The sequence below is a fragment of the Castor canadensis genome, chromosome 11 (assembly GCF_047511655.1).
Source record: "Castor canadensis chromosome 11, mCasCan1.hap1v2, whole genome shotgun sequence".
Taxonomy (NCBI): domain Eukaryota; kingdom Metazoa; phylum Chordata; class Mammalia; order Rodentia; family Castoridae; genus Castor; species Castor canadensis.
In genome coordinates, this window is record NC_133396.1 from 27,112,272 (window position 1) to 27,136,543 (window position 24,272).

The 24,272-nt window shown below is 54.4% G+C and overlaps 1 protein-coding gene across 23 annotated transcripts in view; it reads left to right on the forward strand.

Moving 5' to 3' along the window:
* Nucleotides 1-20,098, forward strand: part of Cacna1g (calcium voltage-gated channel subunit alpha1 G) — a 63,501-nt gene extending 43,403 nt beyond the window's left edge. For 4 of the 23 annotated variants that reach the window (XM_074046031.1, XM_074046026.1, XM_074046017.1 and 1 more), the window contains 14 exons: nt 1,197-1,322; nt 2,080-2,169; nt 2,645-2,837; nt 4,694-4,747; nt 9,429-9,580; nt 10,322-10,431; nt 11,727-11,860; nt 12,108-12,178; nt 12,307-12,385; nt 12,482-12,603; nt 12,917-13,267; nt 17,262-17,439; nt 17,699-17,868; nt 19,050-20,098. In XM_074046031.1, the coding sequence (XP_073902132.1) occupies nt 1,197-1,322; nt 2,080-2,169; nt 2,645-2,837; nt 4,694-4,747; nt 9,429-9,580; nt 10,322-10,431; nt 11,727-11,860; nt 12,108-12,178; nt 12,307-12,385; nt 12,482-12,603; nt 12,917-13,267; nt 17,262-17,439; nt 17,699-17,868; nt 19,050-19,784 (2,565 nt within the window). In that variant the 3' untranslated portion in view covers nt 19,785-20,098. Of the gene's footprint in view, nt 1-1,196; nt 1,323-2,079; nt 2,170-2,644; nt 2,859-4,693; nt 4,748-9,428; nt 9,581-10,321; nt 10,432-11,726; nt 11,861-12,107; nt 12,179-12,306; nt 12,386-12,481; nt 12,604-12,916; nt 13,268-13,935; nt 14,080-15,736; nt 15,872-17,261; nt 17,440-17,698; nt 17,869-19,049 lie in introns of all 23 variants that reach the window. The other 19 variants (XM_074046027.1, XM_074046032.1, XM_074046018.1 and 16 more) reach the window with 11 other exon arrangements.
* The last annotated feature ends 4,174 nt before the right edge of the window (nt 20,099-24,272 follow it).

Here is a 24,272-nt window from a genome sequence, read left to right on the forward strand (position 1 = left end):
CAGACCCCAGACAAGGCAGGAAGTGGGGGCTGTTGGGGAAACCTGGCTTCTAGCCCAGGGAGGAAACTTGGCTTTGGAGGAGAAAGAACCAAAGCTGCCTGCAGGATTCACCAGACGCCTCGGGGAACTGGGGAGCCCCTCCACCCTGTCTTCATCTTATAGTATGTCCCCCTGCAGGGTAGACAGCTGGCTGTTAGGGCAGTGTGGGAGCTCCTGGGTGGCTACCACCTCCCTCCCCTCCTTTGGCTTCCTGGGATGCCTACTGTGCCCTGGGGAGGGGCTGTTCTCTGATTTCCTAGAAATTCTTTAACCCCAGGGACCAGGCTGCATTTGCCAAAAGTGTGCAGAGCCTTTCTGCCACACCCCACACCCCACACACATCCCAGTGCCCACCCCCTTCCCCACTTCCCCACTTCCCCACTTCCCCACTTCCTCACTTCCCAGCCTCCTTGGCTTGGAAGCGTGAAGCATTGCTGAGCCTCCTCCTGGGGCTCTTTCAGTGAATTTTGGTCTGTCCCAAGCAGCGTTCTCAGGCCCCTGGTCCTCCCTTCCTTTAAGTCCCTTCCCCACCAGCAATCATGGCCTGGTCTACACTGGAATGAGAGTGAGCTTTTCCAGACAAACCTGGATTCCAGCCCTTTTCTACCAGCTACTGGTTATGTGACCTTAATAAGTGAATTAAGGTCATTGAGCTTTAGTTTTTCTCATCTATAAAGTGGGACTGATAATCCTTACCTGCCCCCAAAGTTGCTGTGGGAATGAAATGCCCAGCTCAGTGGTCCTCAAACTTGAGCTGGCATCAGAATCACCTGGGCAGCTTGTTAAATGACCAGGGGGCCCACCGCAGCCTGTCTGATTCAGTAGGTCTGGGGTGGGCCTGAGAAGCGCATGACTAAAATGTTCCCAGGTGATGCTGTGAGGGGACCCCCCCCCCACAAACACCTGGAGCACTACTGACTTAGCTCTTGGTAGAAAGTGAATGTCCCCCTCTGTCCTATCCTCATTCTCTGGGAACAAGAAGGTGGAGGTTCTTGTTAGGGATCCTGACTTGACTAGCCATTTTGCTAAGTGCTGCCTGCCTCCTCACTCAGGGTGCACCCAGAGCTTTTAGGTCCAGGGCTGGGGTGGGAGTGGGCCAGGAGTCCTGGCCTTCCTCATCACAGTTCACGCTCTGTCTCTGCCTTGTCTGTGTCCAGCTTTTCAAAGGGAAGTTCTTTGTGTGCCAGGGCGAGGATACCAGGAACATCACCAACAAGTCCGACTGTGCCGAAGCCAGTTACCGGTGGGTCAGGCACAAGTACAACTTTGACAACCTTGGCCAGGTGAGCCCCAGGCTCTAAGGGATGGGGGGTGGCAGGAGTCTGGAAGGGACAGAAGTCCATGCTGACTCGGTTGGAGGTGGGCAACCATGGAGAAATAGGTCCCCATCTGTCTAACCAGCAGCATGCCCCAAAGTAGTCCGACCTGCACACCCTAACATGCCTGTCCACAAAGGCCTTTAGCTTTCCCAATGAGGGAAAGTCCTGCACCTGAGAGGGTGCAGGACTGGCCCAGGGACACAGTGCTACACGGCATTGCAGAAAGTACATGTGAGGCTGGGGCAGGAACCACTGGATGCAAATCAGGTAGATGACCTTGGGCAACTGAATTACCAAGGCCTCAGTTTCATCAGCTGATTAGTGGGGTTGTAATAGTATCTACTTGGGGCTCATAGTAAGTGGTGGCATGTATATTTGCTTACACGGTTAGGGTGCATATTGTTAAAAGGATTCCCTTTCGCTCCACATTTGCAGAAACAGAACCGCAGAAAATGAAGTAGCTCGCTCAATTTTGCTGGTTTGTTTCTGAATTCCCAAGGCTCTGGGGTCCCTTGCCCTACTTGACTGAGTTCAGAGGCTTGGTCATCTCTCATGGCTTCTGACCAGCCATGGCACCCTGGGACAGAGCTCTCCTGGGCCTGGAATAGGCCTGTGCTGGGAAATCCAAGCTGCTGCCAGTGGTGATGCAAGTGGTGGGCAGTTCAGCCAATATTCTAGATCTCAAGTGGTCTGAAATCCTCCTCCTCTCCCCTTCTCTCAGGCCCTCATGTCCCTGTTTGTACTGGCCTCCAAGGATGGTTGGGTGGATATCATGTACGACGGGTTGGATGCTGTGGGTGTGGACCAGCAGGTAAGGCTGTGGTGGGCAGGACCCATCTCTGGGCTCAGGTCACTTAGCCTGGGCTGATACCAAGTATAAGGTCACTGGTCAGAAAGAGCAGCACAAAGAGGTGTCACATTTTGCATCAGGGCTGTGGGTGGCCTATGGGCCTGCAACACGTTTCAGTTTTTTCCTATTAGTGGTAAACATTTAAAAATTGGGGCCTACTCAGGCAAAATCTGAAGGTCTGGAAACACTGGGCTTGCATTCCCTCAGGGCAGGAATCAGTTTGAACAAAGAAGCCACTTATAGATAGAGACTATTCACTCTCCTTTGCCACAGTCCCCACACCTCCCTACTGCCTAATGCCAAACCCACACCATCCGTTTACCTATTAGGTTCCGGGAGCTATTTGAGTTTGCAGGAGCCCAGCCCAAGTGGGCAGCACCTGAGACAGTTCCCCCTCAGGTTAATGTCTCCACCTGTCCTGCCTGCTCCCCACCAGCCCATCATGAACCACAACCCCTGGATGCTGCTGTACTTCATCTCCTTCCTGCTCATCGTGGCCTTCTTTGTCCTGAACATGTTTGTGGGGGTGGTGGTGGAGAACTTCCACAAGTGCCGGCAGCATCAAGAGGAGGAGGAGGCACGGCGACGAGAGGAAAAGCGGCTGCGGAGACTGGAGAAAAAGAGAAGGAGTAAGGAGAAGCAGATGGCCGGTCGGTAGTCTTTCCACATCTCTCTGGGTCGTGCTTGACCTTGGCCTTGCGACTGCAGAGGGCTGGGGACTTGGGCTGAGGCTGGGGGCAAGGAGTAGCTGCTCCCACCCCCCCTCCTCATCTCCTTTCCCCCAACAGCATGTCTGCCTTTAGAGCCCGCATGAAGCAGACCAGGTCAGCCCCGTGGGGGAAGGGAGCTCCCCCCCCAGGGGCTCCCTGGCTCCCAGTCTCATACTCCTCAGAAAATGCCAGATGGGAGTTGACGCTTGGCCTCTCAACTCGACTCTCAGAGGAACCTCAGGGATGGGAACCTGACCTGACACTACATTGCCCTGTGCTGGAGTCTAGTGACCCAGGGACTGGCCCAAGTGCCAGCCTAGCCCATCCAGGGTTGCCCAACAAGCACCCTGATCCCCTGTACCTGCCCAGCGTCTATAGTTGCTAATCCAGAGCTCAGGAACAACAGCTGAGAGGGAACCCCAGGCTCGCCCTCTTTCCCTCTCTATAACAAAACTGCTTGGCCTCCTGATGGTCAGGTATTTATTTTGCCAAAACCATCTCCTCTCTCCCCAAAATAATCTCCCCATGGCCCAGGGAAGGTCTGCGGTCACAGGAACTCTAAATGCATGACTTTCTGGCCTTAGACCCTCCAGCCCCTCACCTGTGCTCCCCAGCATTTTTTGCATGGGGTGGGTGAGGCCCCAAACCTTTCCTCTTCATGCTTTTATGACATAAGTGGACTGAGACTAGGTGAAAAGACACATGGAGTCTGGGAAGGAGTGAGAGCAGCAGCCACGTGAGCTGCTTTATCTCTGGTATGTGTGCAGGTGCACCTGGTTCCCATCTTCAGAGCTCCTGTCTGTCTGGTACTCCATAATCTCCGTGCCTCTCTCTCTCCCCGTCGGCCCACGTACCTCCACGTGTCTTTCTGTGTGGGTTTCCAAGCCTTTGTGTGTCTCTTACTGTTTGGTCTGTGGGTTTCCCTCCTCTCCACCCTCTCACACACCGTCTGCCTTTCGCCGATTAGATGTGCGCGGTGCTCTGAGTTTCCCTTTGGTGTGTGGAAATGTGAGTACTACCAAATGAGTTTGAGGCTGCTGTGCCTCAGCCTCCCCACTGCCCTTGGCTGCTTTTCTTGATGCCTGTGACAGGCACCTAGAGGGGGGAGAAGAGTGTTGGAGTCACAAATGAGGGTGGGGGTAGGACAGGGCCAATTCTCTCCGTGAGAGAGGCCTGTTCCAGGAGAATGTGGAGGGACGCTGGCCTCCAGGTAAGCCATGTCTCCTATCCATCCAGCCATTCCTTGAGGCCCCCTGCCCAGCTCCAGGCAGGGTCTGGTCTTGGCTTCCCTGTGGAACCTGAAGCCGAGCAGGCATCCTATCTTCAGTGCCACACTCCTGCCTCTGCTCCATCCACCCGATAACCCTTGCAGTGAGCTGCCTCAGCAGGGCATCTGCAGATGGAATTCTTTTGGCAGGAGGCACTTGTGGCCCCTGCCTGGCCAGCTGGCTTCCCTTCTGGGGTCTGTAGCTGTTCAGGTGCAGCTGAGGCCATGGGTTGGTAGGAATGGATATCTGCTCTGATGACAGGCTGCTTGTCCCTCCCAGTACTTCCCTGGTCCTGTGAGCCCGGAAAGCTGGCTGAATTACTTGTCTTCCTCAAGTGCCCTATACTCTGAGTTTAGGGCTGGACATTCAGAACCAGCCACCCCGTGCTGAGTACACCCCATTTGTAGTCAAAATGAGGGTTGGAGCTAAGGGGGAGCAAGCTGCTGAGGGACCCTGCCCAGCACACCTGGTCCAGTCAATGACCGATGTCGTGTTTCATTCTTTTAGATCTAATGCTGGACGATGTAATTGCTTCCGGCAGCTCAGCCAGCGCTGCGTCAGGTACTGCGTCTGGGGTGTGGGTTCATGCGTGTGGGGACGTGCTCTTTGCTCCCTCTCCATGACTCATTGATTCTATCCTCTGGGGGTAAAGGGCTGAGGGTCCCTGGGGCCCCCAAGAGGGCAGGACTGAAGCGCTGGGTCTACATCATCCTGTAGGCCTATGCTAAGCTGGATGGAGGTGAGGAGGGCCTGGGGCCCTCTGGCTCGACACCTCTTGGATGACCCACATCCTCTACTGAGGTCCCAGACCAAGTTCCGTAGCCTTGGCTAACCTCCTCTCTGTTCTCACTGTTCGATTATTAGAGCTGCAAATCTCCCTGTCTCCTGTCTGAAGGGGAAACTTTGATCCAAGGGAGCAGAATGACAGGAGCAGAGAGGGGAAGGATTTGTTTTAAAAATGTAACAATGAATAATTGAACAGACTCATTAATAGTCAAGTAATCATGGTGACCACGTCATTGCTACAAACAGCAGGAATTGGGAATCGAAGGCCTGAGTTAGACACAAGCTTCTCCCAAAAAAGCCAAACATTTGGGAGTGAGTCAAGTCATCTCCAAGAGTTGTGTCTCTGGGAGGGCTTCCTGGTACCGCCTTACCCACCTCCTCCCCCCAGCCCCGCAAACATCCTACCTTCCTACCTTCAACCTCTGTGCCTCGCTGGATTTCCTGCTTTCCCCACCCCACCATCCCCAAACAGATTCAGAGGGTCAGAGAGTCTGTGACAGGGCTGTGGGGCCTCATTACACTCCCTGATGTCCCCACTTGGTGGTTCCCAAGCTGTTTATACCCAGGTTTCCCCTTTTAGCATCTCTTCCAGCAGACCCACATTTTGAAAAGCTATCTGAAGTTCAGAGCAATTCAATAATAGCTTTGATTCATCATTTTTACTAATCAAAGGTGCATCTAATTGCTAATCAGAGCTTCTGAATGCGGAAGACCAGATAATGAATGATGGCAAAGAAGACCATTTTGCCATTAAATTAGACTGTGGGGTCTTAATATAAGCAAGTATATAATTTCCTTAAAGTCTTTAGAAATATTCAAAAGATGGAAAGAATCCCCACATGGCTGCCTTCTCAGGCTGGGGACTGCTGACTGTACCACTCTCTGTTTTTCCCCACTGCCTGATCAGGCAGGCAGGAGTCACCCAGGGGTGCTTGGCTTCCCGGTCTGTGGGGACTCAGGGGACCTACTCAAGGAGGGACTCTGAACCTCATTCAGTAGGTCATCCCTGAGGCCCTCAGCAGATCCACCTCTCCTGAGCCCATGGTGTTTGGCCCTGAGAGACCGTCTCTCAGGAGCCTCAGCTGCTTTGTGTGTGGATTGCTGGGGTCCCCATGTCTCTGTGTCAGGTTGTTTTGTAAATCAGTTAGGGGAGGAGGGAAGGTGGGAGGAAGTAGCTGTCAGCTTTTCCTCTGTGGGTCCACCTGGACTGAAGTGTGCACACACGATGCTCACCCCAAAACACCACCCCAGCACAGGGCTGGCCCACTGAGACTTCTCTACCTTGGGGGCTGCCCCCCGAGTCAACATGTGCAGACTGTCATGTGCAAGACATGGCACTGCTCTATGGCAAACCCTCTGGTTATTCTCACCATGCTCCTCCAGTCTGACCTCTGGCCTGATTCTATTAGCCTGACTCTGTTAGCAAATGCACAGCTTTTCCTAGCTGTGGGCTCAGAGTACCCCACATAACTCTTCCCAAGACCTGGAGTTCCAAAGGGTCTCTACCAAAGCTTTCCAAACTTCAGTGTATGTAAGAGTCACCTAGAAAGCAAACACACAGATTCTTGATCCCACTCCAGGTCTTCTAGAGTGGTGATGTCTGCTTTTCCAGTTAGCTCTCAGGTGCTGGTGGTGCTGATGTACTGGTCTGCCAACCATGGGAAAAAGTACAAAACCAATCCCCTAGTCTGAAGCTGCTGGGAATCAACCATGAGGACCATGATTCCCTGCTCAGACCCTCACCCACCCACCTAGTGCTGCTCCCAGCAGGAGGGGCTTCCAGATCCAGGGAAGGCAGAAGGGAGAGTGATTATCAGGGAGGGCAATAGGCCTGACCAGACACTTGGGGCTGGTTGAAGAGACCGGGGCTGTTGTGTGACCAGGCCAGCCCCAGTGATGCTTGGCCCCCAGCACCAGCTCCTCTCTCCTTAGCCACGTATGGCTTCCACCTCGATTCACCCTCTCTCCTTCCACTGGGGCCCATGGCAGCTGAAGATATGGCCTCTGCCGTGGGGGCCTGCTTCCCTGAGAGTAACCCCTGCCCCATGCCTACTCCCTACTACTCTCCTTTCAAATCTACTGACCTGGTTATGCCTCAGGCTCCCAGTGACCACTACTAACTCACAGCCTGTTGCTGTCACTCACAGCCTTGCAGCCCCCTCCAGCACCCCTCCTCTGTTCCTGCACCTGACTAGGGACCTGGTGCCCTTCTCCTCACTGTCTGATTCTGGGCTTTTCTTCAACTAAGGCATTTCATTCTGGTGAGAGGCAGGGAGATGGACATAGGGTTCTTCTGGCTAGTGCCTCAATGTGCTAGACCAGTCACTTGCTGGGCCTCTTTCTCTTCTCTGTATGGTGGAGGGGCTGCCAGAGGCCAGGCCGCTCAGATCTGCTTGGTGTCTTTGGATCTGTGATGTAATGGGGGTGGGGTGTTTCTGGACAGCCTCAGCACCTGCTGGTATGGGGGAGAGGGTATGAGTGGAGGGACATACACACCCCTGGGGCCTGGGACCTGTGGCCATAAGCAGATGCCCTGCCTCAGTTGTCCTACTCCATCCTCCCTCTGGTCCTCTTGGAGGAAGGTCCTTGGATGAATCCAAGCCCACCCACCACTCAGACTCCTTGGAAGGCTAGAAGGCTGCTCCATTTGACCTGGAGCTGCCTACATAGCCAGGCTGGGGTGACAGGGAAGAGGAGGGGACTGCTCCCTTCTAGCCTCCCCTCTACATTGTCTCAGCTAATAATGGGGCTAATAAGGAACTGCTTTTTCTAACCTAATTGTATTCAAACATTTTAGTTAATTCTCCATTCATATTTTAGCATAATGGGATCGGGTGCTCTCGGCATTTATGGAGATTAATGCAGAGAAAGAGTTCCGGCTGCTAAGGCAACGCAGGGTGACTAGCGCCCTCTGGTTCTCGTGGTACTGAAGGAAGGAAGGAAGAAAGAGGCTCAGCTGGCCGGCTGCCCTCCACAATCGGGTGTGGATAATCTGTGGCCTCAAGGCATCCCTTGCCCCAGGCCTTTCCCCATCCCCTACCCCACCCCCAGTGCTTCCAGGGGTCAGGAGGCCCACCTGAGTTGGCTCTTTTCTGAAAACAAAACACTAAGGTGCACCTGACCTTGTTAGGTCTCTGCCCCTGGTTATCCACACCTCAAGGCCGATGTGGAGAGGGGCAGGGCAGGCCTGGAGCAGAGGCCAAACATGCTGTTCCTGGGCACTCTTCTTCCTCTGGCCTTTGGTGAGGGCCTACTCCAAGCCACTCCCTGCCTCGGTTTATCTTCTGTTAAGAGGCCCACTGCATGGGAAAGGGCAGTTACATCTGAGCTGGCCTGGGCCCAAAGCTTCCTGCCGCCCCTGAGCCAGCAGGCCACTGGCACAGGCCTCAGAGGCTGCAGCCCTTGCTGGCTGGCTTCCGCCAAGACCTCCTGAGAGGGGAAGGACTGTCTGGGACCTGAGGCTGCCCCATGCCTTCCTGTGGGGAGTCTCTTCCTTCTTTGTAGCTGCCTGTAAGACCAATCTGTTGACACCTTCAGGATACCATGTGCCCCTCACCTTGGCCTGGCCCTTCCTCTACATCTGGAGGAGGGCCGCCTGCAGTACCCTGCCCCCAGATTTCTTCTGCCTGCTTAGCAGGCTGACCTCTGGCACTGTGATTTTTCTAACTAAGTGGTTGGCTAATTATAAGAGCAACACTATGCCTGTGACAGATCTCAGACAGCGCTTCCAGCCTAGCCTGCCGTCTCAGGCTGCCCCAATAGCCGTGGCAGGCTGGGCATAGCCTCATTAGAAACTGGGTGAGTCCAGTGGGTGGGGCCCTCCCAACTTGAGTCTGGGTTGGAGCAGAGCCTCAGGCCTTCCTACTGCCCTCCCCATATTGAGGTGCAGGAGGCCTGGGCTCTGCCCCCTGGAGGCCCCATGGTGGATCAGTGCAGCCAGCCAAGCTGATGTGTCCAGTTTCCAATCTCTGGTCCTATCTGCAAATCCCAGCTCTGCATAATCTCCTTGGCACCCCCAGGGGCTGAGCTTGGAGAAGATGGCGGAGCCTTTTGCCTCTCTGTTGCTGGTGCTCCCTCTGAGCCCGATTAGATCGGTGTATGTCCTCTTATTGATCTGACCTCGCTGCGGAACATGGAATCGAGGGTGTTATGAGGGACTGGCAGATGTCAGAGGCTGCCTTGGGGAGGGGGCTCACCTGGTGTCTAATGTAGGTGAGGAGCTCTGCATGTCGTGACCCGTCCTACCCCAACTGCAACCAGTAGAACAGATGCTTGGAGGGGGACACACCAAGAGAGCTGTCCCCCCCAAAGGGCAGTGAGAGGAGGGTTGGGACGCTAATGACATGGAATGTTTCAGCTCTGGCATTAGAGGCTGGTGGCGGGGATGAGCAGTGGGTGGAGGGTTGCAAAGAGCAGAGGCCCAATGCTTGCTCTGCTCTCCTCCCTGCCCCACCAGAAGCACAGTGCAAGCCCTACTACTCAGACTACTCCCGCTTCCGGCTCCTTGTCCACCACCTGTGTACCAGTCACTACCTGGACCTCTTCATCACTGGAGTCATTGGGCTAAATGTGGTCACCATGGCCATGGAACATTACCAGCAGCCCCAGGTAAGAATGAGTAACGGGCTACCAGCCCCCCACCTCTAGCCTTGGGACTCCCAGTGAGGCCAACACAGGATATCCTGTGCCAGGCAAGTGTTGGGAACACTGCATGGGTTCCTCTCATACCCCTTACAGTAACCCTTGGAGAAGGATGTCATCTTTGTTTTATAGATGAGGACACTAAAGCTCAGAGAGCTTGATCAAGTTCTCACAGCTAGGAAGTAGAGGACTGGGTCCCTTCACCCAGCACATTTTTATTGAGTATCTAATATGTGCTGGGCTCTGGACCTTTGAGGGTAAAGAAAGCAGACTGATGCTTGCCCCTCTAGTTAGTCTATTGAACAACCAGCTCCTAAACTCAACTGTGATCTTGCCAATCACCGTCCCTTATCTGCCCTCCAGTCCTCAGTTTTCCCATCTGTACAATGAGGAGGTTGAATTAGTATTGCACAAGGCCCCTTCTAGTCCTAGAATTCTGTGCCTTCTAGCACTTTCTCCTGTAGTGTTCTCACTGTCACTCAAGGAGAAAGATCCTATAATGCAAGGTTTGAATCATTAGTGTGAATAAGGACCCCAGCTCTCTCCTGGGGTGGAGGCCAATGGCAGCCATCATGGTGGGAGCAGGGAGGTAGGACCCCTTAGCCTCACCCTGTCTCCCAGACCTGGGCGGTGTGGTGATGAAGGGAGTGGGGCATGCATTTGCTCCGTGCCTGAGGAGACCCTGCATCTTGCCCCCATCCTTGCTAGATCCTGGATGAGGCTCTGAAGATCTGTAATTACATCTTCACTGTCATCTTTGTCTTGGAGTCGGTTTTCAAACTGGTGGCCTTTGGCTTCCGTCGGTTCTTCCAGGACAGGTAACAGAGAGAAGTCTGGAGGAGTCGGGGGCATGTCTCCTGGGGAAACATCCAAAAGGATTTTGTGCCTAAGGACCCTTCTTAACTTCTGGGGTCCAGCTCCCATCCTAGGGCTAATGCTTGTGGTGGGGGAACATCCAGGGCCTGGGAGATGGGAGGGAATGGAGGATATTTGACAAGACAAGGCTTAGAGGTCACTGGAAGTTAGTTAGAAATCAGTGTGGCTTAGCCTGGGGCTTAAGGGCACAGAGCCTGCTGCCAGACTGCTCGTATTGAATTTGAATCCTCAATTCCACTATTTAGTGACTGGTAACCTTGGGTAAGTTACTTAACATCTCTGTGCCTCCGTTTCCCCATCTGTAAAATTGGAAATAATAATAGTATTCATATGAGATTCTGAATTCTTATTTACAAAGCCCTTAAGATAGTGCTTAGAGCCAGGCACTGGTGGCTTACATCTATAATTCTAGCTACTTGGGAGACTGAGACGGGGAAGACTGACATTCAAGGCCAACCCTATCGAAAAGTTCATAAGACCCCCTCATCTCAACCAATAGCTGGGCATGGTGATACACACCTGTCATCACAGCTGTCCAGGAGGTTGGGATCAAGTCCCAGGCCAGCCTGGGCAAAAAAAAAGTTCACAAGACACCCCCCCACACCCCTTCTCAAAAGAAAAAAGCTGAGCATGGTGGTGCATGCCTTTCATCCCAGTTATGGCAGGGGGCTTAAAATAGGAGTCTGGTCCATACTGGCCTGGGCAAAAACCAAGACCCTATCTCCAAAGTAGCCAAAACAAAAAGGACTGGAGGCGTACCCTGAGTGGTATAGTGCTCACCTAGCATGTGTGAAGCATGAGTTCAAACTCCAGTATTGCCAAAAATTAAAAAAACAAAACAAAACAGCGCTTGGCACAGAGTAAACACCATATACGTGCTAAATAAAAAAGCAGATGAGCCAGGTGTAGTAGTACGCACCTGTAATCCCAGCACTCCAGAGGAGAATCAAGACTCCCAGGTTATCCTGGGCTACATAGCAAGACCCTGGCTCAAAAAAAAAAAAGCAGATGAATAAAAATGAAAATGAAAAGTAGAGGCCCCAGAACTAAAGTCTAGCCCTGCCTGTGCCACCAGCTGGTTGCATGACCTTAGATAAGCCATGCTCCTTCTGTTCAGGATGGGAAGCTGGACCAGTTAACCTCAGTCCTCCTTCTGGTACTGTCTTTCTGTGCCACAATAGCACCCCCCCCACGATCCCCTTCCCCCACTCAGGGAGCTGTGTCCTGGGCTTTCCAGGTGGAACCAGCTGGACCTGGCCATAGTGCTGCTGTCCATCATGGGCATCACGCTGGAGGAGATCGAGGTCAATGCCTCGCTGCCCATCAACCCCACCATCATCCGAATCATGCGTGTACTGCGCATCGCCCGAGGTTGGTCCTGCTGTCTGCCCACACGCCTGCCGTGCCACGGCAGCCCGCTCAGAGGGGGACAGCAAGGGTCTGTTGTGAAGATGGCTGTGGGTGCCCAGGGCGCTTTCTCCCAGCCTCTACCAAAGGGGAAGGTCACGGGCTGGCCACGCTGGCCATCGCACCAGCCCTAGCCCCTGCCCAACCTGGCTTCACCCACTGTGGCCGGGGACCCAGAGGGACCAGCTTATGACATCGTCCTGTTCCACAGTGTTGAAGCTACTGAAGATGGCCGTGGGCATGAGGGCACTGCTGGACACAGTGATGCAGGCCCTGCCCCAGGTAGCTGGAAGGTGGGGAGGGGGCTTATCTTGGGGAGGAGGAGATCCCTCCCAAGGGGTGTGGGAGGCTCAGGGAAGTTGGCTGGGAGACCCAGCAGCACCTTTTCCATTTCTTTTCCTCTTTTCCAGGTGGGGAACTTGGGACTTCTCTTCATGTTGTTGTTTTTCATCTTTGCAGCTCTGGGCGTGGAGCTCTTTGGAGACCTGGGTGAGTTGGGGTTAGGGAGGGTGGAGGGGCCAGGTCTGGAGACTGAGGGGCTCCTGGACTAACATAGGCCTCTCTCCCTTTCCCTCTTATCTGCAGAGTGTGACGAGACACACCCTTGTGAGGGCCTGGGCCGGCATGCCACCTTTCGGAACTTTGGCATGGCCTTCCTGACCCTCTTCCGAGTCTCCACAGGTGACAACTGGAATGGCATTATGAAGGTGAGGTGCCACCCAAGAGGCAGCCCCAGTTTGGAGCCAGGATGCCTTGGGAAGATGAAGTGGCAATGAATAGAAGCATGGCCCCTTCTGTCCCCCGTGCCAGAATACTCTGGAACTCCCTCTCCGCAGGACATGCTCTGACTCACACTTCCCCGACAGCATCTAATGTTCTTCTGGCCCCAGGACACCCACCTCCCTCCTTCTCCCATCCTTTCTCCTCCCACCATGCTCTGTGACACCAATGACCTGATTTTCCATGACAGCTCCATCCGCTGTCTTCTCCGGCCTCACGCCTCTGTCCCACCTCCCCCAGGACACCCTGCGGGACTGTGACCAGGAGTCTACCTGCTACAACACGGTCATCTCACCCATCTACTTCGTGTCCTTCGTGCTCACGGCCCAGTTCGTCCTGGTCAATGTGGTGATTGCTGTGCTGATGAAGCATCTGGAGGAAAGCAACAAGGAGGCCAAGGAGGAGGCCGAGCTGGAAGCGGAGCTGGAGATGGAGATGAAGACTCTCAGCTCACAGCCCCACTCACCACTGGGCAGCCCCTTCCTCTGGCCTGGGGTCCAGGGCCCTGACAGCCCTGACAGCCCCAAGCCTGGGGCCCAGTATGCCGTGGCCCATGGATCAGACTCACACTTCTCCCTTGAGCACCCCACGGTGAGCAAGTGCCCCTGCCACAGGGGACAGAGAGTCCTGGGAAAAGAGAAGGGTGGGAGCAACTAGCAGCTCAGAGGGTGGGAGACAGGGAGGTGGGAAGACCCTAAGACTCCTCCTTCATCTTCCTGCCCCTCTACTGGATGCTGAGGGGCAGCAGCCACTTGACTCTCCCCAGAGACGGCTGCCCACACTCACTGCACAGGGCCACACTCAGCAAAGCAGCCAGCACCCCTGCTCCTCTGGTCCGGTGTGGCCTCCCATTCCTGGCTATTAGGCTCAAGGCTAAGTTTTCTGTTTCCTTCTTGTTTCTTTCTTACCCTTGCCCAATTGCCAAACATTTTTCCTACCCACCCTTTCACCTGATTCTCTTCCATCCCTCCTCCTTTCCTTTTCTCTTCTCTATCCCCCTCCCTCTCCCACATGGGCCCTGCTCACCTTCCCATCTCTCCTTCCTCCTCCCACACTTCCCTCTTCTCCAACTCTCCTCTTGCTCTATCACTGTGTGCGCGTGCATGCATGTGTGTGCGTGTGTGCGTGTCTTGTGGGTGTCACCCCACTTTCTCTCTCTGTGCCTCTTGTCAATCCTCTGCCACAACACTTTTCATCATTGTCCCTCTGGCACTCCACCCCCTGGCTCTCCGGCTCCCCTTATGGGCTGGTCCTCCCAGGACAGACAGCTGTTTGACACCATCTCCCTGCTGATCCAGGGCTCCCTGGACGGGGAGCTGAAGCTGATGGACGAGCTGGCAGGCCCAGGGGGCCAGCCCTCTGCCTTCCCTTCCGCCCCCAGCCCGGGCGGCTCCGACCTGCAGGTTACTGTGCTCTGTGCTGTGCCCCTGCCCTAACCGTGCCAAGCTGTGCCATGCTGTGCTGTGCTGCTGTGGATTGTTGCCTGCCCAGTGGGTATCTGGAGGAAGAGCAGCTATAGGGTCTCAGTTGAGTATTGGGCCTGGCAGAGGGTAGTCAGGAGTATTCCAGACTTGAATGGTAGGGAGGCTAAGATTGCCCTTCTAAGGCAGAGGGATGGATGGATGGAGGAGGGGCCTGTAGAGGGATTTCATAAGAAAGAATCTGAAAGAATGAGGAAATGGGGCAGTGGAGCCGGCAAAGTGCCAGGTCCAGGCAAAAAGGGCCTCTGGAGATAATGCAGGTGGTTAGGGGACCCATAGAGGGACATGTCTTGAACCACAGTCTATTTCTTCTCTTGTGTCCAATACCTACCCCCAATCCTTTGGTGGCTATGTGAGCCATGCCCCTATTGGGCATGAGAGTGCTGTCAGTAGCCGATGATTTCTGTACTGAGAGAATGGAAGTGGATTCTGGAACCTTCGTGTGAAATAGAATATGGCTTCCTTCTCTGGCCCAGCCCCTTCCCACAACCCCTCAAGTACTTCTCCCCAGAGCCATCCCATCTTGATCTTCTGCCCTATTCTCCTGCCCTCGGCCCAGGGCCCTACCATCTCTCCCCCAGGTCAGGGACTGCAGACATGGGGTGGGGCAAGAAGACAATGTCAGCTAGAGATGGGCAAACCTAGTCTCCACAGGCCCTGCTGGGTGGGGGGATTGGCAGGCAGGTTCCTAGGAAGCCTTTCGCCAAAGAAATGGACAGTGATTTTCACGTGGTAAGGGCCTGTGCTTCTTGTTGGAATTCAGTTTCAGCCCTGGCAATGACCTAGAATCTAGATCAGTGGGAAAGTGAGGCCCTTCCCCAGGCTGCCTATCCTAAAGGAGGCTCACAGGAAAGGTGGGCGGAGAGAATGGGATGGGATGAGAAGGTAACCAGGACAGCCCCACTCTCCCTGAGTATCCTGTAAGCACTGAAGCCCCCCTACAGATCTGAGGTGAGCCAGCCAGATGGTGTTAGCTGCCCAAGTGTGCCCACTTCAGGCTGCCTGGGAGAGCACCTCCCAGGGCCCGTCAGAGAGGGCGGGTAGGCTGCAGGCAGGCGGAGGAGGGCCCGTGAGGGGAGAAGCCAGAAACTGGGGGCAAGCCAAGTCCTGCCAGGCTTTTGGAAGCAGAGAGAATAGGCAGAAAACAGCCGTCAGATTGTCGGCATTGTCCCCAGTGCCCCCCACGCCGCTCTGTCTGCAGAGAGGAGAGACAGCTTTGCTGGCCTTTTTTTTTTTTTTTGGTTTGGTATCATCTTTATGAGAGTCCTCCTAGCTCCCTCCCTGGGTGGTGGTAGTGTGGGAGGGGGCTGCTAAACTGCCTGGGTATCTTTAGAATGTGTTTCTGTGTCTCTTCGCTTTGTCGGTGTTTGCTCTGGCTCTTTGGTGCCTGCCGCAGCCTCTCTGATCAGAGCAGGGGGTTGAAGCGGGAAAGGGGAGGTGCTGTCAGTTTGTTTGGGAAAGGGGTGGAGAGCAAGAAGGGGTGCCTTCCCCCACTGCTTTGTGGAAAGAGGAAGTGGGGGCTGCAGGTGTGTGTGCGCCGTCCTGGTTTCTCATGCCTGCTCATCTCTCTCCTGTCTAGATCCCTCTAGCTGAGATGGAGGCTCTGTCTCTGACGTCAGAGATTGTGTCTGAACCATCCTGCTCTCTAGCTCTGACGGATGACTCTTTGCCTGATGACACTCACACACTCTCACTTAGTGCCCCGGAGAGCAATGTACATGTACATGCCCCTCGCTGCTCCCCTGGCCTGGGCTGGGCTGGCCCCAGGGCTCCAGGTTCTCCTCCTGCTCTGCCACCAAGCCCTACCTAGAGGCATCTGCCTGAGGGCACATGATGCCCCAGCCTTGGCTGGCATGAGGTCTTCCAGATTCCCCACTGGGGACAAAGGAATTAGAAAAGATGAAGTTGAGGCCTTGCCCACAGGGGCACAGGGGCGGCAGTTGTGAAAGGGTTATTCCAGGAAAGACACAGCCCAAAACAGAAGTGGCCTCAGAGCCATCTCTGTGTTTGGAGCCCTGTGCTGGCCAGCCCTCCCTCCCTGTCCCCTCCTTTACCTCTCCCCTCATGAGACATTCATCTCATAGTGGGTGAGAGCCACATCTCTGCTGCCACCACCATGCTCTTCTTCACCTGGGGGCTGTTCCTGTCTGCTTTGTCACTGTTCCTTTGTGTCCCTATGTCCTCACCAAGCTCCTGGGGAGGGGCTTCTTTGGGTTTGAACAACTTCTCCACCCTTCCCCAGCTCCTGTCCCCTTCTGAGCAGCCCCCTCCTCCAGGCCTTTCCCTCATTTTCAGAGCAGACAGACCTTGACCACAAGCTGGGAAGTCTCTCGGGGTCTTGGGTGACTGGTAGATGGGGCCTGGAGCTGAGAGGGGAAGCAGAGACCCCAAACAGCATAACCATCCTCCACCTGCTGAGGTGGGGTGTGACTGCCCACATGAGGACAGGAGCCCTGGAGCCTCCCTGAAAACTAGGAATAGGGGGGCCCAAGGTAAAATGACGGATAGAGAAACCACTTGGAAGAGAACCATGACCGTCTCCACTGGGGTCCAAGGCTGATTACCACCTTTCCTTGAAATAAATGCTCCCAGACTGTCCGCTGAGGGACATGCTGAGTCCACAGTCCCCAGGCCTTGCCACCCACAACACCCTCTAGAGTCTTTATGTGGTTAAAGCGGGGCAGGGGGATGGACTATGATGTGCCCCCTAGTGTTCATCTGCATTCAACCCTCATGAGGCCAGCTCAGGCCGGCCCTATGGATCCTGGACTCCCTTCAGATACTCCAAGTGGGGCCTTTTGAAAACACTCAGGGACCGCATGCAGGGCTGTGGGTTTGGGGGCTGCTCTCCCTTCAGATCCCTCCTCCCCTTCCTCTGTCCTCTCCAGGAGGCTCGCAGATGATGCCCTGGGCATCCACCCCTTGCTCCCTGTGTGTGGAGGGCTTACCCTATGCCTGCTCATGACCGTCATCGCCTTGTCCTGGGAGGGTACAGGGGAGGGCTGGGGCCTGGTGGGGTGGGGGTTACTTCCATTTGTCCAACTCTGCCTCACTTACCAAGCCCAACTATCCCTTCTTCACTCCCTCTTCTGTTCCTTTTGCAGATGGAGCCCCATCTAGAGGAGGTGCCAGTCACACTAGGACCAGACTTGCTGACTGTGAGAAAGTCTGGGGTCAGCCGGACACACTCTCTGCCCAATGACAGCTACATGTGCCGGGATGGGAACTCTGCTGAGGGGTCCCTAGGACACAGGGGCTGGGGGCTCCCCAAAGCCCAGTCAGGTACCAGGACTGGGACAGGCCAACTTGGCTCACACAGGGAGACCCAAACTTACCTAAGCCCAGGCCTGGCTTTGGGGGCCATCAGGCAACAAAAGAGGTCTCTCTTATCTCTGGGGAACCCTCAGCCTAAAGGGGAACACCTAGTCCCCAGCCTGAAGGGAATAACCTCACCCAAGGGTAGCGATGGGGAGGAAGTGTAGAAGGGAGGGGCTCAGGTCCCTTCTCCTCCTCACCCTTCCCTCATTCCCTCCCCCAACAGGCTCCATCTTGTCCATTCACTCCCAGCCAGCAGACACCAGCTATGTCCTACAGCTTCCCAAAGATGCACCCCATTTGCTCCAACCTCATGGCACCACCACCTGGGGCACCATCCCTAAATTGCCCCCACCAGGTCGCTCCCCTCTGGCTCAGAGGCCACTCAGGCGCCAGGTGAGCTGGTGTGGAGGGCTGGGCCTGGGCTTGAGGACTAGACTCTGCTAGGACTCCTAGGCTGTTGGCAATGACCGCAAAACATGTATTGTGTGCCAGTGGTGGGCCAGACTCATTTCTAGTCCCAGGGACATAGTACTGGGTAAGGCAGAAGTGGCCTGTGCCCTCGTGGAGTTTGTACCCCCACCTTGTTTCACCAAGGAGTTGTGGGGACCAGAGAGGTCATGGTTTCCAGGACCACAGACATCCAGTGAAAGTGGAACCCTGATCTCAGGCTCCCTTTCCAGGCCCAGAGCTACCTTCCTGTTCTTCACACTTTGGACTGAGCTGAGGGCATGAGGCAGAGTTTAAGTGTCTTCACTTTGACTAAGCCCGGGGCTCACTTTTCAGAACCCAAGTTACAGAAGCATGGGGAGAAACTAATATAGTCAGTAGGGCTTGTCAGCCCCACGTTGACCGTGGCCATTGTCCGTACCTATGTGTGTGCCCTCATACATAAGTAGGGACAAATGAGAATCTGCTCTGTGCCATGCACTTGGGGAGTAGGCACAGTCCTGTGATTCTACACCTACTCACTGAGCAGCCTTTGGGTGCCAGGTTCTGGAACACAGCTCCTGTCCTCTCTGAGCCCATAGTTTAATCATGGAGACACACATGTTATCAGATTACTATAGCCACAGGTTATAGCTCTGGGATGTGTTGTGTGGGGTGGAGCAGGAAGCAAAGAAGAAGAAGGGGTCAGTTCTGTTTGGGGTAAAGATTGTCAGGCACTCCATTGCAGATAACCTGAGTCCATAAAGGGTGCTTGCTAGTTGGGAAATGTGTTCGAGGGACAATCTGTGCAAAGACTGGGCAGCAGGAAGGTACCAACTGGGGAGCAGACCTGGCTCAGGTGTTTTCTTGCCTCTCAGGGGCAAGAGATTTATTCCTGCAAGCTTGGGGGGAGGCAGAGCATGGAGGAGGAAAGACAGGTTTAGGGGCTGAAGGGGAGTCGTGGTAGACCATAGAGGTTAGACTACCCATGGTCCCATCTCCCAATAAGAGCAGCTACTGGTACTGCTGCTTCTGGTGGTCCTGCACCTGCCTAGAGGTGGGGAATACCCAGGTGGACAGGAGGGGCAAGGGACAATCCACATTGGAAAGGAAATCCCTGGGCTGAGCCCTCTGTCCGTCCCATTCAGGCAGCAATAAGGACGGACTCCTTGGATGTGCAGGACCTGGACAGCCGGGAAGATTTGCTGCCAGAGGTGAGCAGGCCCTCCACACCTCTGGCCCGGTCCTCCTCCTTCTGGGGCCGGTTGAGCATCCAGGTGCAGCAGCATTCCTGCAGCCAGAGCAAGGTCTCGAAGCACATATCCCCGCCAACCCCTTGCCCAGGCCTGGAGCCCAACTGGGGCCAGGACCCTCCAGAGACCCGAAGCAGCTTAGAGCTGGACACAGAGCTGAGCTGGATTTCAGGAGACCTCCTGCCCACTGGCAGCCAGGAGGAGCCCCACTCCCCACGAGATCTGAAGAAGTGCTACAGCGTGGAGGCCCAGAGCTGCCGGCGCCGGCCTGCATCATGGCTGGATGACCAGAGGAGACACTCCATTGCGGTCAGCTGCCTGAACAGTGGCTCCCAACCCCATCTGGTCCCAGGCCCCTCGAGCCTTGGGGGCCAGCCTCTTGGAGGCCCTGGGAGCAGGCCCAAGAAAAAACTCAGCCCACCCAGTATCTCCATAGACCCCCCAGATAGCCAGGGCCCTCGGCCCCCACCCAGCCCTGGTGTCTGCCTCCGGAGGAGGGCTCCATCCAGCGACTCCAAGGATCCCTTGGCCTCCGCACCCCCTGACAGCATGGCTGCCTCACCCTCCCCAAAGAAAGATGTACTGAGTCTCTCTGGTTTGTCCTGTGACCCAGCAGACCTGGACCCCTGAGTCCCACCCACTCTCCAACTTACCTTTCTCCACTGGGTGCAAATCCTAGCTCCTCCTCCTGGGCCATGTTCCTGAAAAGTCCCATGTAGACACCTAGGAGGCTGGCTTCCCTGCCTCCAGGGCTCTGGGAACCTGCAAGCAGGACTTCCAGAGAGTTCTAAGAGCAGCCCTGGCAACTCCGACTCCAGGCAGAAAGAGAGGGAAAGGCCCATTGCGGCCGAGGTTCCCAACACCAGGAGCAGTTGGGAGAAAGCAATACGTTTGTGCAGAATCTCTATGTATATTCTATTTTATTAAATTAATTGAATCTAGTATATGCCAGATGTACGACATTTTGTGACTGAAGAGACTTGTTTCCTTCTACTTCTATGTGTCTCAGAATATTTTTGAGGCGAAGGCGTCTGTCTCTTGGCTATTTTAACCTAAAATAACCAGTCTAAGTTATATTCCCTCTTCTTGCAAAGCACAAGCTGGGACTTCGAGTGCATTTCAACCCCGACCATGGCCCATCTTCAGTGGAGAGTGAGAACCATTTTGGAAACTGTAATGTAACTTATTTTCTCCTTTAACCTCATCATTTTCTGTAGGGGAAAAAAAAAAAGAGAAAAAGAAAAAATGAGATTTTACAAATGAAATGGAACCTTTTTATATATACATACATACATATCTATATATCTATATATCTATATAAAATAAAGTAATTTTCCAAAATAAAAAGCTAATCACGAGAGTGGTGGGGATGGAGAGTTAGGTGGATGAGACGGTCGTGGAGAGTCCTGGAGAGGGGAGTGGGCGATGGGCAAGGGAGGATCAGAACTACCTCTGTGTGTGTGTTGTGTATATGACTGAGTGCAGGCATGTGCATTTGTGTATGAAGTGTGTGTGTATGCTTGTGTGGGTGGGTGGGTGTGTTCGAGAGAGAAAGAACCCAAACCACCCGGCCCTGGAGGGTAGAGGAGGAGCCCCCTTTGCCTGGCAAGGCTGGGAAGAGGGGCTCCTGCTTCTATCAAAGCTTTTTCGCGCCCTCTTAGCCAGGCAGCTCAGTGAATGTAATTCCGCATTAACTCTTATTTCTGCTGACAGCTATCAGCCGCACATTGAAAGCTGGAAATTGGCATAATAAAGCTGTTTTGGTTAATGGGCTGATGGAGGCTGGGAGGCGGCCTCAGCTGCTGCCGATCTGGATCTGGGGTTTGGTTGGGGAGGGAGAAACTCTTCTGGGTTTTCCTTCCCCTCTTCCTCTACTGGGATTTGCCTTGCTTCTTCTGGTTAGGGGGGTGAGCTGAGGGGTCTGGAGTTCTGCCTCTTGCCTTAGGCCTTTCCCACCCGCCTGCTGGCAATGAGATTAAGCTGTGTAAACAAAGCAGGCTGCTCCCTCCAGAGGATCTGCACCCCACCTGGGACCAGGGTTAGTGTCCAAAGGTGACCTCCTGGTGGAGTTGGTAGGGTCAGCCCTGGCCAGGCTGCTGAGTGGAGAGCTGGCCCCCTGAGGAGTGATGAATGACACCATCAAGGTGCTTACATGGTCTGCTGCTGCCTGCCCTGTGGGAGTCAGAGGAGGAGGGAGGGGTGAAAGCGGCCACCACAGGCAGGAGGGGATGAGGAAGGGGAGAGCCACATGGCCCAGAGTCACCTTTCTGGTGCTACCACTGGCAATAGTCTGTCTGATACTCAAAAGGCAGTGTTCATGGACTCAGCTAGCCTGTCACCTGCCAACCACTCCTTAACGTGTATCTGCCCTACTCCCCCTCCCTTGAACCCCCTCAAACCCCAGCACTGGATAGGATTTTGTGTGTGTGTGTGTGTGTGTGTGGTGCTGGGGAGCAAACTCAAGGCCTTGTGCATGCTCTGCCACTGAGCTACACCCCCAGCCCTGGATGAGGTTCTTGAAACCTCAGTGGCAGCCCACACTCAGCCCCTGCCTGCATGGGCAGCTGGGAGCCAAAGTTGCCAGGCTGCTTGGCAGCTGGACCTGCAGGCGTTCATCGTCCAGGCTGTGTTTCTGAAGCTGAGAAGAGCTTTTCTAATTGCTCTTTTGGACAGAGATGATAGCACTTCTTGAAGCAAACACCTGGTTTGATCTTCCTAGGGTATACAATAAAGCCAAGCTTTGTTTCCTCTTGCCTCCTCAGGTGGAAGAGGGGATGCTTGCCTTTTTTTTTTTTTTTTTTTTGCCTTTTTAAGCGGAACTGTACAAAATTCCTAGAGTTTTGCCACCTGGATCTGCAGATTATGCTTTTATATTTTTGTAGACTCTGTAGCTGTCTCTTCCCTTGAGGATAGGAGATCTGAAATCTTTATTTCCTCTAGTGTTTGGAAGATTCTGGGTCAAGGTGAAGTAGAGAGCTGGCCTGCTACCCGCTTCTTTCACCCCTGCTCCTCTCTTCATGATCCACTCCTACCTCTGTCAACAACATAGACTGCTCCAATACTGTAATATAGAGCCTTACTCAGCATGCCCAGCTCTTCGCAGGGTCCCCTTTCCCCGGTCCCCCCTTCTCACTAGGGGCCAAGGAAGCTTGTTTAGGGTACACTGGCTCTGTCTTGTGGTTACTCTAGAGATCTACAGTTGTCAACCTGGTGATAAGGAAAAGCTCCCTCCTCCACCCCCATCAGTGCACCACAGTGTTTCTGCCTCTGCAAGGAAGCAGTGCCTGGAAGGGTGTCTGGGTAGTGCTGTGGAAGTGTCAATGTGGATCTTTTGGGGGAGAGAATTGTGGACTCTTCCCTAACAATGTAATGTCTTTGTCAATGATGGAAACTTGTGTCTCAGTGAACGATTGAGAAGCGGAGCTGCTGCTGTGGCCTTTCATCAGTAGTAATGATAACACTGCTGCTAACCTCATGATGCCTGGCTGGGTGATTATTGGATTCTGCTCCAGGATTTGGGGGGGGGGAGGATTGTGGAGGGGGAGTCTGAAGGAGGCTGGAGTGGGGAGGGGCTGGTGGATACAACAGGTCCTGGGTTAGGGCCTTCAGAACAGGCAGAGAACTGCCTAGGGGCTTTAGGTGTCAGAGAGGAGCTTTTGGAGGTCAGAAATATCTCCCCTGGTACTCCGCCCTCAGTCTTCTTCTTGGGAGTCCCCAGGAAATTGTTTCAACAGCTTCAGGCCCCCCATCTCAAGATTGGCTGATTCTACTTTCTCCACCCCCAAAGCTCCAGGAAAAGGTCTGTCTGGGGGAGGGACTGGGAAGAGGAGTGAGTCAAGCGAGTGCTAAAAACAAACCTGAGGCTCCTAGGCTGTCTCTCACTCACTGCTCAAAACACCGGAGCAAGGGAAGTGGCACTGTGAGCATTTGTCCATGCAGCAGTGGGCTGAGAGGATAAGGGACTTGCCCAAGCTCACACAGCCAGAAACTGGCACTGTTAGGATTTGACTCTAGATCTGGCTAACCTGCAGCCCACCCTACCCGAGTCTCTTCTCACCGTGGAGGGGATGAGACAGTCTGGGAGGAATCCCTTACTAAATGAAAAGGGCTTACAAGGGGGCTAGGAAGCCTTTCCCAAAGCAGTTCCACTCAAGTTTATAGAACTGTACACCTACGTCCCTAGGTGGCACACCCATCGAGGATCCCAGCTTTCAACCACAGAGACAGTGGGCAGGAGGTTCAATCACAGGAGAAGTCCTCCCTCAGCCTCAGGTGCTATCCAGGAGCTGGCTAAAGCTGGCTCTGCAGTGACTACAGGTTCCCAGGCACCACCCTTTCCTGGCACAGCCCTGACCTGGAAATCCATGGCACCTGCTCCTCCCTACCTTCCTCCCTTCCTGCCCCACTCAGTCCTTGCCCACCCTCCAAACAGGCTTCACCTCCACCCTCACTCCTAGTTCCCACCCATCACAGTCTGGTGCCCTGCCTGATGGCCTGTTTTCCCCTCTCCAGGGCCAGCTGAGCGGCCCAACCTGTGGGGTCACTAACAATGGTGTAGTGAGAATGTCATACACCAGGTGGCAGCACAAGGTAGCACCCTCACCTGGTGTAACCTGGTGCCCCTTCCTGCAGAGGGACCATGCCAGGGAGAGGATACCAATGCTGATGGACACCTTCTGCAGACATGTGGACTATGTAGTCCCAAAGTAGGACAGGAGGGACTCAATGAAGGGACCAGTGAAGGACCTGCATATGGGGAAGCCCCGAAAGAAATTCTGCCATCCAGGTTTGAGCCCCTGAGGCCAGAGATCCCGGTGGACTCAAGACTAATCCCAGACAGTGGTGGCCACGAAGTGACTTCATTCTCAAGGCAAATTGGCTTGTGGAGTTATGTCCTCCTCCAGGGCATGACAAGGTGGGTGAAGGAGGCAGCTGCTCCAGTGAACTCCAGCAGGAAATTCTGCTAGGAACACTGAAACTCTGCAGGCCTAGTCCTGGTTCAGGTGTGGAAGCTGGTGACTGGCACACAGTGCCCATTAATCCTTGCTTTGAAAACTCCAGAACCAGGGCAGGCATGGTGGTATATACCTATAATCCTAGCACTCAGGAGGCTGAGTT